General features: G+C 39.9%; 2 protein-coding genes across 2 annotated transcripts; both read right to left on the reverse strand.

Annotated features, from left to right (window-relative positions):
• Window positions 1-417: 417 nt before the first annotated feature.
• LOC146518217 (uncharacterized) lies at window positions 418-5,638 on the reverse strand. Its single transcript, XM_085160555.1, has 5 exons — window positions 5,421-5,638; window positions 2,675-2,941; window positions 2,215-2,504; window positions 1,616-1,743; window positions 418-1,184 (listed from the first exon to the last, which is right to left on the reverse strand). Exons 1-5 carry the CDS (start codon window positions 5,515-5,517, stop codon window positions 980-982), a joined length of 987 nt encoding a protein of 328 aa, XP_085016681.1. The 5' UTR covers window positions 5,518-5,638; the 3' UTR covers window positions 418-979.
• Window positions 5,639-7,788: 2,150 nt separating this feature from the next.
• On the reverse strand, window positions 7,789-12,031 carry LOC146518218 (jeltraxin-like). Its single transcript, XM_085160556.1, has 3 exons — window positions 11,109-12,031; window positions 10,421-10,548; window positions 7,789-10,255 (listed from the first exon to the last, which is right to left on the reverse strand). Exons 1-3 carry the CDS (start codon window positions 11,364-11,366, stop codon window positions 10,087-10,089), a joined length of 555 nt encoding a protein of 184 aa, XP_085016682.1. The 5' UTR covers window positions 11,367-12,031; the 3' UTR covers window positions 7,789-10,086.
• Between the last annotated feature and the right edge of the window lie 1,020 nt (window positions 12,032-13,051).

Here is a 13,051-nt window from a genome sequence, read left to right on the forward strand (position 1 = left end):
TCTCCTGATTACGATCTGGATTACGTGATCAGTAGAAGGCCAAAAATGGACTACCAAAACTGGATCATTTTTTTAGATTACACCTTCTGAACAACTGGACCCTGGGTGTAAACCCCCCTGCTGGCTTGGGTCTTTCTCTGAGGACTTTGTACTCTCTAAATACTCTGAATACTTCCACCCATACGTCAAATGCATGCATATTAAACTTAATCAGTGCTAGTTTCCCATCACTCACTGGGATGGGTTTCAGCCCCAAATTAGTTTTTCCACTAAAAATGTTAATACAACTAATAATCTCAAACAAAGTAAAACTTTTTTTGAAGTTTGTTAAAATTAATTTTCTTCTTTGTATTTTCTTGTAGACTTAAGCTTCAAAATGCCAAGTGTCTCAATGGATAAATTTCACAATAAATCAGATTCTGTCTACCACCTCTTTATTTTCTTTAACAAAACACAGATGTGAAAAAAAACCCCCCACAGTGGATACAAATGAAAAGAATTAGCTTTTGAGATAGCATTAATAAAATCTGTGTCTCAAATGGAGTGCTTGTATACAGTACTGAGTACATGCAGTTCAACTACTTGGACAGTGTACCCATACCAGCTGCATACTTCTCATCCCTGGTGGTTGCCAATTTTCAGTCAGTATGATGAACACATGTTTACAGCCTTGTATGAATACCATTTGGTCTTTATTGATAGACAACTCCTTCATAATACCTGTAGCTCGTGGCACGTGGACACTGCAGTGCTAACTCAGTGCGCTGAGTGAGGCCTCACTTCCACTAATTTAAGTCGCTGAGCTGGACTCTTTGCAGTTGGTTACTTTAGAGGAAGTTTAGCTTTTGGAGAATGGACAGAAAAGCGGGGGAAGGCATGGAGCAAAAGCCTCATACTTATAATTTCAGATGATCAGTGTTAAAGAAGGAAAGAATCACTCTTTTTGCTTTTCTTTTTGTGCTGATGCCCCTGTTACGTCTTATAACACCTGGGTCTTTTGGTCCTCGCTCATTCCATCCTTCTCCATGCTGAAAAACTTCAGCTTGTCTTTCTTTGGTCCGTGCTTTCGCCCCACTTTTCTGATTGGCTCTTTGGCCTGCATACCATAGGAGTCCTCCATGACTACCCTTCCTCTGAGAGAGTATCTGATGTAGGACCAGGAGAGGACGGAGCCGCTGTAAGACCTAAAAAACACAGGAGCATTATTAGTTATTGTTATTACACAAGCATAAAAGGAAGTCCAACATAAATGGTGCTCGAGTTTCACTCAAAGACACATCAGCACACAAGTATAAATCCACACCACGAAGCAGCATTGGCTGATTTGATAAAGACTTATTGCTGTTAAACCATTTGCAGTTTGTTATCTATCACAAATGCTCTGTGCCCACCTCTCCAGGGACACAGTACACCTGGGAAAGGTACACAACAATCACGCTGGACCAATGAACTGGACTTTGGACACCAAACTTGCTTGGGCAAGGTACAGATAATCGAGCGACATTACGCCCTAAGTTTGAATATGTTTATAAATGGATTCCCTGTTAGAGTACTCTCTGAGTTCAGCGTAAGTCGATGTGCGTGCACACACACAGACACACACACAGGATCTTACCCATAATAACCTCTGTTCATGTAGTAGAAGATTTCTTTATAGCGGAGTGGATAGTCCCACATCTGGATGTCTGTCAGCTGACCATCAAAACCTGGGAAATCAATCACAGGCTCGCCTGACCACACATACTGAACACACACACAGGAGACAGACACAATAGAGACAATGAGAGAAATTAAAGATGATTACATAAAAATAAGTAAGGTGCCTAAGCATTTATATCTGCAATGAAGGATTTATCGTCTCATCATTTTAACAATTTGTTTCTTTGCATTTGTTCTTTCTTTGGTTCTTCTTTTCTGTCTGTTGTCATCTTTGATGATTCCCAGTTTGCACTGAGGTGATTTGCAACAGTGTGAAGCTACAGAGAGTAAAATGAGCACCTCCAACAGACCCAGTAACGAAACATAACTCAGTACATCTACTCAAGCGGTTTACAGATGTACAGTTTTTCTTACAGAAGGAGGGAAAAACACATAAAACAGAAACACGTGAAGCAATAACTTAAACATTCAAAATGTTTAAGAAAGTGGATGGAAACAATCCATAAGTGTAGTCTGCTATATCTGCCTACAAGCCGATTTCAGCCCTGTTCTCACCTGAGACGGCAGCACCTTCCTGATGCTCATGTTTGAGCCGCTGAACATCTGTACCACACCCTTCCTGGTGTCCACAGTGAGGCACACACTGGTCCAGAAGTCCGATCCGATGTTTGGCCAGAACTTGATGAGGGGCCGCAGGTACACATAGTTGTAGTAACCGCTAAATGTCAGGCCATATGAGTTAAGGTTGGTCTCCAAACTCAGAGGGGATCTGTTTGGACTGAGTGTGAAAAGCGGGAAGCCGGACTGTAAATTGTCAGCCATGTAACGCAGACACACGGACACACCTACAGGAGGAGAGCAGGATCACAAATTTACCAAAGAAGAGCAAAAACTTAACAGCTTCTTTAGTTGAATCTCATCTGAACACATGCATACAAATTTATAACAAATTTGTAATAAATACAACATACACTTGATTTACCACATTTTTGTACCTATGTTGGACTGTACTCACCTCTAGTTGGACTCTCTGTTGTCCAGGGATAGGTCCAGCGACGGTTAGTGGTCCAGGAAGGAGTAGAAAGGGGGGAGTAACGAGTGGAGCCCCAGGGACTGGTGGTGGGAGGTGTGGTAGCGATCCAGGAACGGGTTTTGTGTCTTCTGGTTGGGTAATCAGTGGTAGAAGGCGAGACAGAATCATAATAGGGCGGGTAGAAGGTTACACCTCCATAATTACGAGACAAAGTGAACATCTTCCCTCTTAGATCTAGTGCAGAACTTCCTGGAGACAGAAACACAAACAAGTGGTCAACATGATATGAAACTTTATTTTTACTCATTAATGTAAATGCTTTTATGAACAGTCCATCATCCAGGATGAAGGTGGACTAGAGCAATAATTAAAGCCAGGAATGTGACTCCAGCCTGTTTGAGACTGGACGGATGTGCGTTTTGGTTTTAGATGCAACTGTAGGAGGTGGCGCAGAACACCTGGTGTGCATCTGCTAATTAACCTCTCTCACCTGGGATGCAGGGCAGGAGGGGACAGAGTGTGTGAGCACAACAGGTAGCTGTGCTGCAAAGCAAACAGTCAGTGCTCTGCAGCTGGGCTTTACAGTGGAGCAAAGGTTATCTTCTGTTTTTAGAAGTTGCATAAATAAAGAGGTACGTGTGGAGCTCCAGTCCTCGCTGATGAGAACTCAGTGACACAAAGATATCAGATTTTCACTACTGTGGCAAGACGAATTCACTTTAACTGCAGAGATATATCCTTAAACATCCTTAATATCGAGCAGCTTTTTATAAACCTCCATTTGTTCCAAAACACTGCAATGAAAGTACAAACAGGGGCTGGAAAGAAAGATCATATCTCTTAATTGATCTGCTAAATCCAGAACCTTAATTATTACTAAAATTAAAAACCCTTCTCCTCACGTTTAAAGTGGTGTGAAAAAGTGTTTGTCCCTGATTCCTGATTTCCTAGTGTTATTTGTCACACTTGCATGTTTCAGATCATCAAAGAAATGTAAATATTAGACAAAGTAAATACAAAATGCAGTTTTTAATGATGATTTCATTGATTAAGGGAGACAAGTTATCCAAACCTCCCTGATCCTGTGTGAAACAGTAATTGGCTCTCTTGTTAAATCATGAATTATTGTGATTAACCACATCTTTTGGAAAGCTGAGTTTCGTTTCACTACACATACTCAGGCTTGATCATTGGCAGACCTGTTGAATCCAAAAAAAAAGCTAAAAGTTCTCAAAAACAACACATCATGCTACGATCTAAAGAAACACCTGAGAAACAAAGTCAGAGACATCTGTCAGTCTAAAAAAAAAGTTAAAATGACATTTTCTTCAATGAACACAGTGAGAGCCATTATACTCAAATTGGAAAAAATGTGGAACAGTGGTGAAGCTTCCAGGAGTGACTGGCCTACCAGAATTACTCCAGGGGCGCATCGATGACTCATCCAGGGGATCAGAAAAGAACCCAGAACAACATTAAGGAACCACAGACTTGATGTGTCTTCGTTAAGGTCAGAGTTCATGATTCAACAATAACAAAGAGAGTGGGCAAAAATGCCATCCATCGGAGCGTTCAAGGACAAAACCACTGCTGACCAAAAAGAACACAAAGGATCGTCTCACAGTTGCCTGGAAACATTTATGATCCTCAAGACTAAAATATTTTGTGGACTGACGAGACAAACATTGACATTTTTAGAAGTGTGGTTCCCATTTCATGTTGCATAAAGGTAACACATCATTTCAGAAAAGGAACATCATACCAACAGTAAAATATGGTGGTGGCAGTGTGATGGTGTGGGGCTGTTTTGCTGCCTCAGGACCTGGAAGACTTGCTGTGATAAATGGAACCATGAACTCTGCTGTCTACCAAAACATCCTGAAGGAGAATCTGTTTGTGACCTCAAGCTGAAGCACTATTCAAGTATAACAATCCAAAATACACCAGCAGCAAGAAAAACAAAATTAAGTTAACTTTGGAGCGATCCAGTCAAGGTCCTGACGTGAACCCGATTGAGATGCTGTGGCATGACCTTAAAAAGGTGGTTCATGCCTAAAAAACCCACCAATGTGGTTAAATTACAACAATTCTGCAAAGATCAGTGGGCCAAAGTTTTTCCACAGCGCTGTAAAAGACTCACTGTCAGTTATGACTGACACTTTATTGCAGTTGTTACTGCTAAGGGTGGCTCAACCAGTTATTAGGTTTAGAGGGCAATCACTTTTTCACACAGGCCCATGTAGGTTTGGACTTTTTTCCCTTTAATAATAAACATCTTCATTTAGAAACTGCATTCTGTGTTTACTTGTGTTTGTGTTCTTTGTTTAGTATTTTAATTTGTTCGTTGATTTGAAACATTTAAGTGTGACAAACATACAAATAAAATAGGAAATCAGGAAGGGAGCCAACACTTTTTCACATTACTGTATGTCCTGAATAATTGGGCCCCAACATACAGCTCAGAGCATTATTCCACCAGGTTTGCAGAGTTTGGAAAAGCAGCGTAGGAGTCAGAGCCTTCAGCTGCAGTCTACACAAAATAAAAGCAACAGCAAATCTGACTGCATATCACATGGGCCTCTTTAAATATTGTTAATAAAGACAAAGGACCATTGTTATAGTCCTTTGTCTTTACTGCTTTCGCATGATTTTAATTAAGAAATATTTTCACTGCTGCAATTTTGGTAATAATATTTGCATTTAACCACATTCTCTTCTGTGTGTGTACCTGTTGTTCTTGGCCATGAATCTGGTTGTTCAGATGGAGTTGGTCCACCAATCACCTCCATAATAACCATCAGGAAGGGAACAAGAAGCAGCTTCATCTTTATGCCTGACACTGAGCGTCCCTGCAGTGAAACGTGTGAGTGTCCTCGCTGTGTGGATGTGTTTATCTCTCTGCTTCCTCTCTGAGTCTGAGCAGGCTCCACTTCAGCTCTGTAACTTTCAGTTTACTGGTTCAGACGTCAGCAGCTGCTTTAAGTTTCATTTCTGTAAACAGAAACTCTCCCGAGTGTCCCTGTCCCCTCCTTTTCCCTCCTTTCAGTGTTGCAAGATTAGACAGATAGCAGCAAATGTGAAGTCACAGGGAGGTCACATTTTCTGTGTGTCCAGGACAAAGGGAGTTGAAAAAAAATCGGTACAGTTGTAATGAAGTGGAAAACCATATATGAAGTCTAAAACTGCGAACAGCAGGCTGCAAACACGCTTTTTAATGCTGTGAATTTGGACATTTTAATCTAATGGGGTTGACCATCTTTTCGACACGGTAGTGGAAAGTAGGGACAAAAAACGCAGTTTCTGGCATTTAGGGACATTTCATTTTCACCCCTCCCTGAGCCTGGTTATGACAGAGGTTTATTCACTTCCTGCTTCCTGGACTATCGGCTTTGAAAGCTTCCTTTGAGTTTCGTGCCTCTCCTGCATCCTATTTTTGGCTCTGCTAAAGTTAATCAACAATCCACACAGCACAGTGTGACAGAAACTCACTGCTCAAATACTTTAAAAAAAAACATCAACACAAAGGCAATGGACCTGTTTTTAGAATATTTGAGTAATTGATAATCTGTCAGTTATCCGGTTCAGTTCACTGTGCCGTAATTGTCTACATGGAGGAATCTATCATGAAGAGGAGCATGTGATGTCTCATTGTGCTGTCCTGAACCGCAAACACACCTCAACCTGGCTGCAAGTTCAACACAGAGGTCCTGACTGCTGTGCAGTATGAATACAGTCCATAAAGGCTGATTCCAGTCTATTTAGACTAAAATAACACTAAAAGATTGAGTAGCTCTGCTCACTACAACAGCTTTTCCACATCATTTAACAAGAGGTAAAATCTGACACAAGAACCAATACTATCTGGAAATTCTTAAGTTACTTTAGCTTTCATTAAATCTGTATGTGAACTCTCACTTCCTCTACTCAAACCAGTGCTGAACTTTATCTCATATTAACAGCTTGCTGTGTCTGTAAATTTCATCTTTCACTTCCTTAAACTCGTCGCCCAAACTTTCACACAGAGCTCCAGACACTTTTCTGAGTGAATATACCAGTTTACTATGAGTACATTAGTCAAGACACATTTATTTAAGAAAGGGCACCATGTTAGGATAACATGAGCTGAAATATCAGCCCAGTAAAAAATAAGAAAGGAGGGGCTCTCTGGAGTCAAATATTTTGTTTGGCTTGGTCTGAGAGTATCAAATAACATTTTGATGCAGAGTGATAAGTGTTACTGGTCTGTGCTGCTCATATTGGCCCTTACCTCAGCTTTTGATACTGTTGGCTATCACATTCTGCTCAGTAGGTTGAGGTGCTGGGTTGATGCATGAGGATCTGCATTTTCACTCCATAAGTTAACACCATTTGGGTTTGGCATTCAGGTATAGGAGACCTGGTAAAACAAAGTGGAGAGAGGCAGATTTCTATTTGCTGCAGGGTTTTTTTTTTTAAGTTTACAAGCGCTGATGCTAGATCTCTGAATAAACTTAAGGAAATGTTGCCTCATCTTCTTATTTGTGTCACTCAAAAACAAATGTTGAGATGTAAAATCATCGTAAGTCAGCAACATATTTCAAATAGGAGCAGGAAGGTTTGAATGTGTGGAAAGTTTTATCCTGCATGTGTGCGCGTATGTTGATGCTGCGACGATAATGATTCTCAGTACAGAATGCTAGAGAGCCTCATTTCATTATATTTCAGTGCGTATATTTACATCTGTGAAATCAGTAATGCAGCAAACAGATCGGTAAACTGATTGTTTCTGACACACACAGTTTTTGTAGGAGGACCACAAGTCCCACCTAACATGAAACATGAAAACAGATCGAGCGGTAACCAAAATAAATTTTTAGTTCCACATTTTGTTCTTGAGCTTTTGTTTTGTTTCCTCTGAGCATTTTGGAAAGAGGATATAAGATTCCAGAGGCTGTTTTCAAACCTTATGGCCACAGAATAAACTAATAAAGTAAAAAGGCAGAACTGTGAAAATGTTTTTATGACACTGGGTAGGCTGATGTTATCTGCACGTTATCTAAAGACTCTTTATGTTGTATATATATTTTCTTTCATTTCATTCAGAAATGTAAGAAATAATATCTCTTCCTCAGCATCTGTGCAGACGGTTGTCACATCAGCTCGGCCTGTTATCTTAGGCAGTTTTGCAACAGTAACGAAGCTTTTTGGTACAATGACAGCCTTTTCTTGCTCTCTGGACATTTTAACTACACCTTTGTTCGAAAGTGTCTAACAGTGCATTGGTTCACCTGCCTCTGGTAAGGTCTTATTTAAAAGCCAGATAAAAACATCTTTAAAATCAGCTTTTTATTAATTTCTCTTATTTTGTTTTTTATGCATTGTTGGCTCCTACGACGTACTTATTAAGCACTCTGTAATTTTATATCTTGAAAGGTGCTTTATAAATAAAGTTTTACTTATTTACTTACTTGGAAAATAAATAACATGGCTATGTTAGAAAGAGAAATCCAACAGTGAGACAGGTCGGCTGAGGTTAGGCTGGAACACAAGACAGTTAGTGGCTAAGTTCATGAATAAGATAAGATAAACCTTTATTAGTCCCACAAGTGGGAAATTTGCTTAAAATAAGCACTTTTTAGTAATACATAATAGTACCTACAAATAATTAAAGCTAGGCACACTAGAAATAGTTATACTGTAAGCAAATTATGTACTGCACAAGTACTTAACTTAGTATGCACTCAAGTATGTAATGTGTAAGTCATTTTCGGTAGTAAATAAGTAATTTTAGTAAGTACATGACTTCAGATGTTTTACAGGAAAGGAGAGACTATTCTGGAAATCATGTGAAGTACTGTGTAAGTGATTTTAAGTTATGCATAAATTCATGTTTTCTATGTGAATGAAGAAATTATTACATTGTAAGTAAATTTAGGTATTTCTTGGTAATTTGGGGGGAAAAAAACAATATTTTACCATCTTACATAAACTGTGTATAGTAGGAGTATACTGAGCTTTTCAATGGTTTAACCTTGCCTAAATTCCAGATATTTTACTGCTTTCCTGTACACTCATATTTGTACGGTGATTGTGAAATTTTAAAATACATAAACAATTAAGTTGGACTTGGCTCTATCATTATAAGGCGACATAAGACTGCAAACGTTGATTGTATTGATTTTTTCTTGTAAGTTGGTAAGGGACAACAGTGCTAATCACATTTACATCAGCAATATAAAAGCACAGTTGAATAACAGAATATCCAACATGCACATTAACATACTGAATATTAAATACAGATGTAAAAGACAGGATTAATCCACTTCATATTTTCCACAATTTACAATATCATTTTCATTTTCTTACACAGTAAAAATGGCATTTTGTTTAATTTACTGAAAATTTCTGTTTATTTAAGTCATAAAGTAAATAATTTCTTCATTTCCTCTACAGGGTAAGAACAGTGAGTCTTGCTGACAGGTTTCTATGACTACAGCAGAATTCCTTTATAAATATGAGATGTAATGTTGTTTTTTCTTAAGACGTTTCATAGTTTAAAAGTAAAACTTCCAAGTAAAATATGAGATTATATGCTTACAGAGTCAGTGCTTTTGCAAATGCATTAAAACTGCATTTTTCATATTGGCCACCAGATGGCAACTCCTGTAGCTTCAAAAAGACTGTCCTTTAGAAGTCAATGGGAAAATTAACCTCAGCCTTGACCTGTGTAAAAACTTCCACTGACATTTGGCGACTTCAAGTGATTATGATCGAAAAACAACAAAAAAGGCTGGTGAAACAAAGATAATCGATTACCAATTACACTGTATGGCTGCATGAAGTGAACTCTGATATATACATTCATACAAAAGAAGAAGGGGAAGGACCACCATCCACTTTTTAGCCAATGGGAAAAGAGACATCTCAGCTTCACAGGACAGATATACATGTTTTCAGCCTGGTGCAACAGTGGGATAGGTGGAAACTATGTATAGCGACAACACCAGCTTTTGTTTGTTTATTTGGCAGCAGGCTGCAAACATGTTTATTTCTGGTTGAAATCTTAACATTTTAACAAAGGAGATTGTGGGGACTGACTTAATTTTGAAGCCAACCAATAGAAGAACCACATTTTTTGACACGTGACTTTATTTTGTAGAACTGTATTTGATGCTGCAGTTGGGACAAAATGCAGTCTTTTCAGACAGACAACGCAGCTGTCGTGGTCAGTGTTGGAGAAAACAACACTGCTGAAATTCACACTAGTGAGAATGTTGTGTAATGAATGGAAGCAAACTGAGAGAGAGGGTGAGATTAGTTTGAAATATAATCACACACTGAAATCAAGCATTAAATCAAGCATGCGTTGTTAATCACTCCTAATTGTTTTGTGACTTCTGTTTATCAATCTGTCATTAAAGCAGCAGCTTGTTTTCCTCCACACTGAAGAATCTCATCTTCTTTTCCTTCCGTCTACTCTCTTGCTCAACTTTTGCTCGCATGTCAAAGTTGTCCTCCAAGACTGCCCTTCCTCTGTTATTGTATCTGATGTTGGACCAGGAGATGATGCAGCCGCTGTAAGACCTAAAACCACAACAAAACACACACTTTTAACAAGCTTTTAAAACAAAGCTTAAACATTAAAAAGCAAATTTAAGACAAGGCCTGTTTTAAATGGAAAAAAACTTTTCTTTTATACTGTGGTTATGATTAAACGGTCGGTGTGTGAGTTCAGCATAGAGATCTTACCCGTAATAACTTCTGCTCATGTAGTAGAAGATGTCTCTATATCGCAGAGGATAGTCCCACACCTGGACGTCTGTCAGCTGACCATCAAAACCTGGGAAACTAATCACAGGCTCGCCTGACCACACATACTGAACACACAGAAAAAAGAGAAGATCAAAATTACAGATGATTAAGTAATTTTGAGAATAATATTGTCTACTTTTTAAAGCCTTTCAGAAATCTGGATTACAATGAAGGTGTTGAGTGTTTTCTTCACTTAGATTTAAAAACAAAACAAAACAAAAAATGATTCTCTGTTGTCATTATTATGTCTTCTGTTGAAGTCTCAGGCACAAAAAGGGTGGAAAGGAGTTACTGTTCCAGCTGGTGGAGTCCAGCTATCTCAGGGTCTTGTTTCGTGAATGACAGACTGTAATGTGATTAAGAGATGGCTGAATATTAAGGTAAAGCTCTAAGTTTACCAGTGGATCTATTTTTCCCCGTGACCACGAGCTGTGGGAGAATGAAATCATGGATAGTGAAGTGAGGAAAATGAACTTCCTCTGAAAGGTGTCTGGGTTCCGCTCATTGGAGAGACATTTCAAGTAAAAATCACACACTACTTTGCTCTGTTTAGTGAATTTGTCTTTCTGTCTCTACATCTACACAGGTTTTAACATGCTGATTCTAACTTTGTCAACATTCTCACCTGATAAGGCATCACCTTCCTGGGGCTCATATACCCGCCACTGAACATCTGGACTACACTCTTACTGGTGTCCACAGTGAGGCAGACACTGGTCCAGATGTCCTGCTTAATGTCTGGCCATAAGTGCACAACAGGCTGCAGGTCCACACTGAAGGAATCATAATAGGACAGCATGTCAAAGCTACCCTGCAGACTCAGAGAGGATGTGCCTGGACTGAGAGTGAAGAGTGGGAAGTTTGGCTGCACAGCGTCAGTCATGTAACGCAGACACACCGACACACCTGCAAGAGATGTGATTGATTACAGAGCAGTGGAGAGTAGACTTTATCACAGTAGATGTTTTTCTGAAAGCGCCGTAACTAAGTTTAAGAATATAATCCACCCACTGTTATCATCTTCAATGCCCTGTACCAACACAGAGCAGCTACCTGAACGCTACTCCAAAAGAGGTCGATTATCTTGTCAATAATTCTACCTCCTCACTACGTATGACTCTGGATACTCCGATGAAAAATAAGGCCTCAAACCAGAAGTACTAGACTCCGTGGTATAATTGTCAAACAGGTAGCCTAAAGCAGATAACTCGTAAGCTGGAGAGGAAATGGCGTGTCACAAATTTACAAGATCGTCATTTAGCCTGGAGAAATAGTTTGTGGCTTTAAGAGAAAGCCACGAACTATTCTCCTTCACAAAGCCAGAACATCTTACTACTCATCACTGATTGAAGAAAATAAGAACAACCCGAGGTTTCTCTTCAGCACTGTAGCCAGGCTGACAAAAAGTCTTGAGCCAACCATCCCTTTGCTAGTAATGACTTCATGAACCTCTTCACAAATAAAATTTTAACCATTAAAGAAAAAATTACCCATAATCAGCAATTAGAGCACGCTATAGGTATTACAGGTACTGTGCTGCAGTGTTTTGTATAATATCTATCTAAAAGACTCCAATTTGTTCTTGGAGAGTCCTCTTCACACCCTGAGGTTAATTATGGAGTTCCACAGGGTTCAGTGCTAGGAACAATTCTGTTTACATTATACAGTACATCCTTCCCTTAGGCCAGGGGTGGGCAACTCCAGGTCTCGAGGGTCAGTGTCCCGGCAGGTTTTAGATTTGTCCTTGAACCAACACAGCTGATTTAAATGGCTAAATTAGCTCCTCAACATGTCCTGAAGTTCTCCAGAGGCCTGGTAACGAACTAATCATGTGATTCAGGTGTGTTGACCCAAGGTGAGATCTAAAGCCTGCAGGACACCGGCCCTTGAGGCCTGGAATTGCCCACCCCTGCCTTAGGCAGTATCATCAGAAGACATAGCATACATTTTCACTGCTATGCTGACACCCAACTCTATCTATCCATAAAGCCAGATAACACACACACCAATTAGTTAAACTGCAGGAATGTGTGATTGATTGATTGAGCATTTATACACCGAGTATTGTCCTTCCTTCAGCCCAAAGATTCAAAGAATTGGGAGATTTCAACAAATGTCATGGTTCTCAAGATCTGGAGAGGTCGTGGTGTGTGTTTTCTGTCTTCGCCTCTCCCACCACGGCGAAACTGGACCTTGATTCCCCGTCTCTGAACCCGCCCTCAACACACACCTGTGGTTCATTTACACTGATGCTGGCAGACTACTTAAGATGGCAAGAGAGGCTGCTTCCTTGCTGGATCGTCACACTACCTAGTATCAGTGTAGCCTAGCCTTTTGAGTATTCCATGTGATTTCCTAGAGCTTCCTCCTAACGTTGTTTTCCCTCAGTGTACAGGCCTTCTAGATTCCCTGCTGTCTGGATTCCTGTGGATGTGTGTGAGTGAGCATGAGCATTCTGGAGTGGACTATTTAAGTGAGTTGTGGATTGAGTTAAAGAGGACCATGTGTGCACCTGCCTTGGACACCCCCCCCCTCCCCCCTTCGGGCTCCGTGTTATCTGTCTCGCTG

Source organism: Neolamprologus multifasciatus, chromosome 5, assembly GCF_963576455.1.
Source record: "Neolamprologus multifasciatus chromosome 5, fNeoMul1.2, whole genome shotgun sequence".
In the NCBI taxonomy this organism is placed as follows: Eukaryota; Metazoa; Chordata; class Actinopteri; order Cichliformes; family Cichlidae; genus Neolamprologus; species Neolamprologus multifasciatus.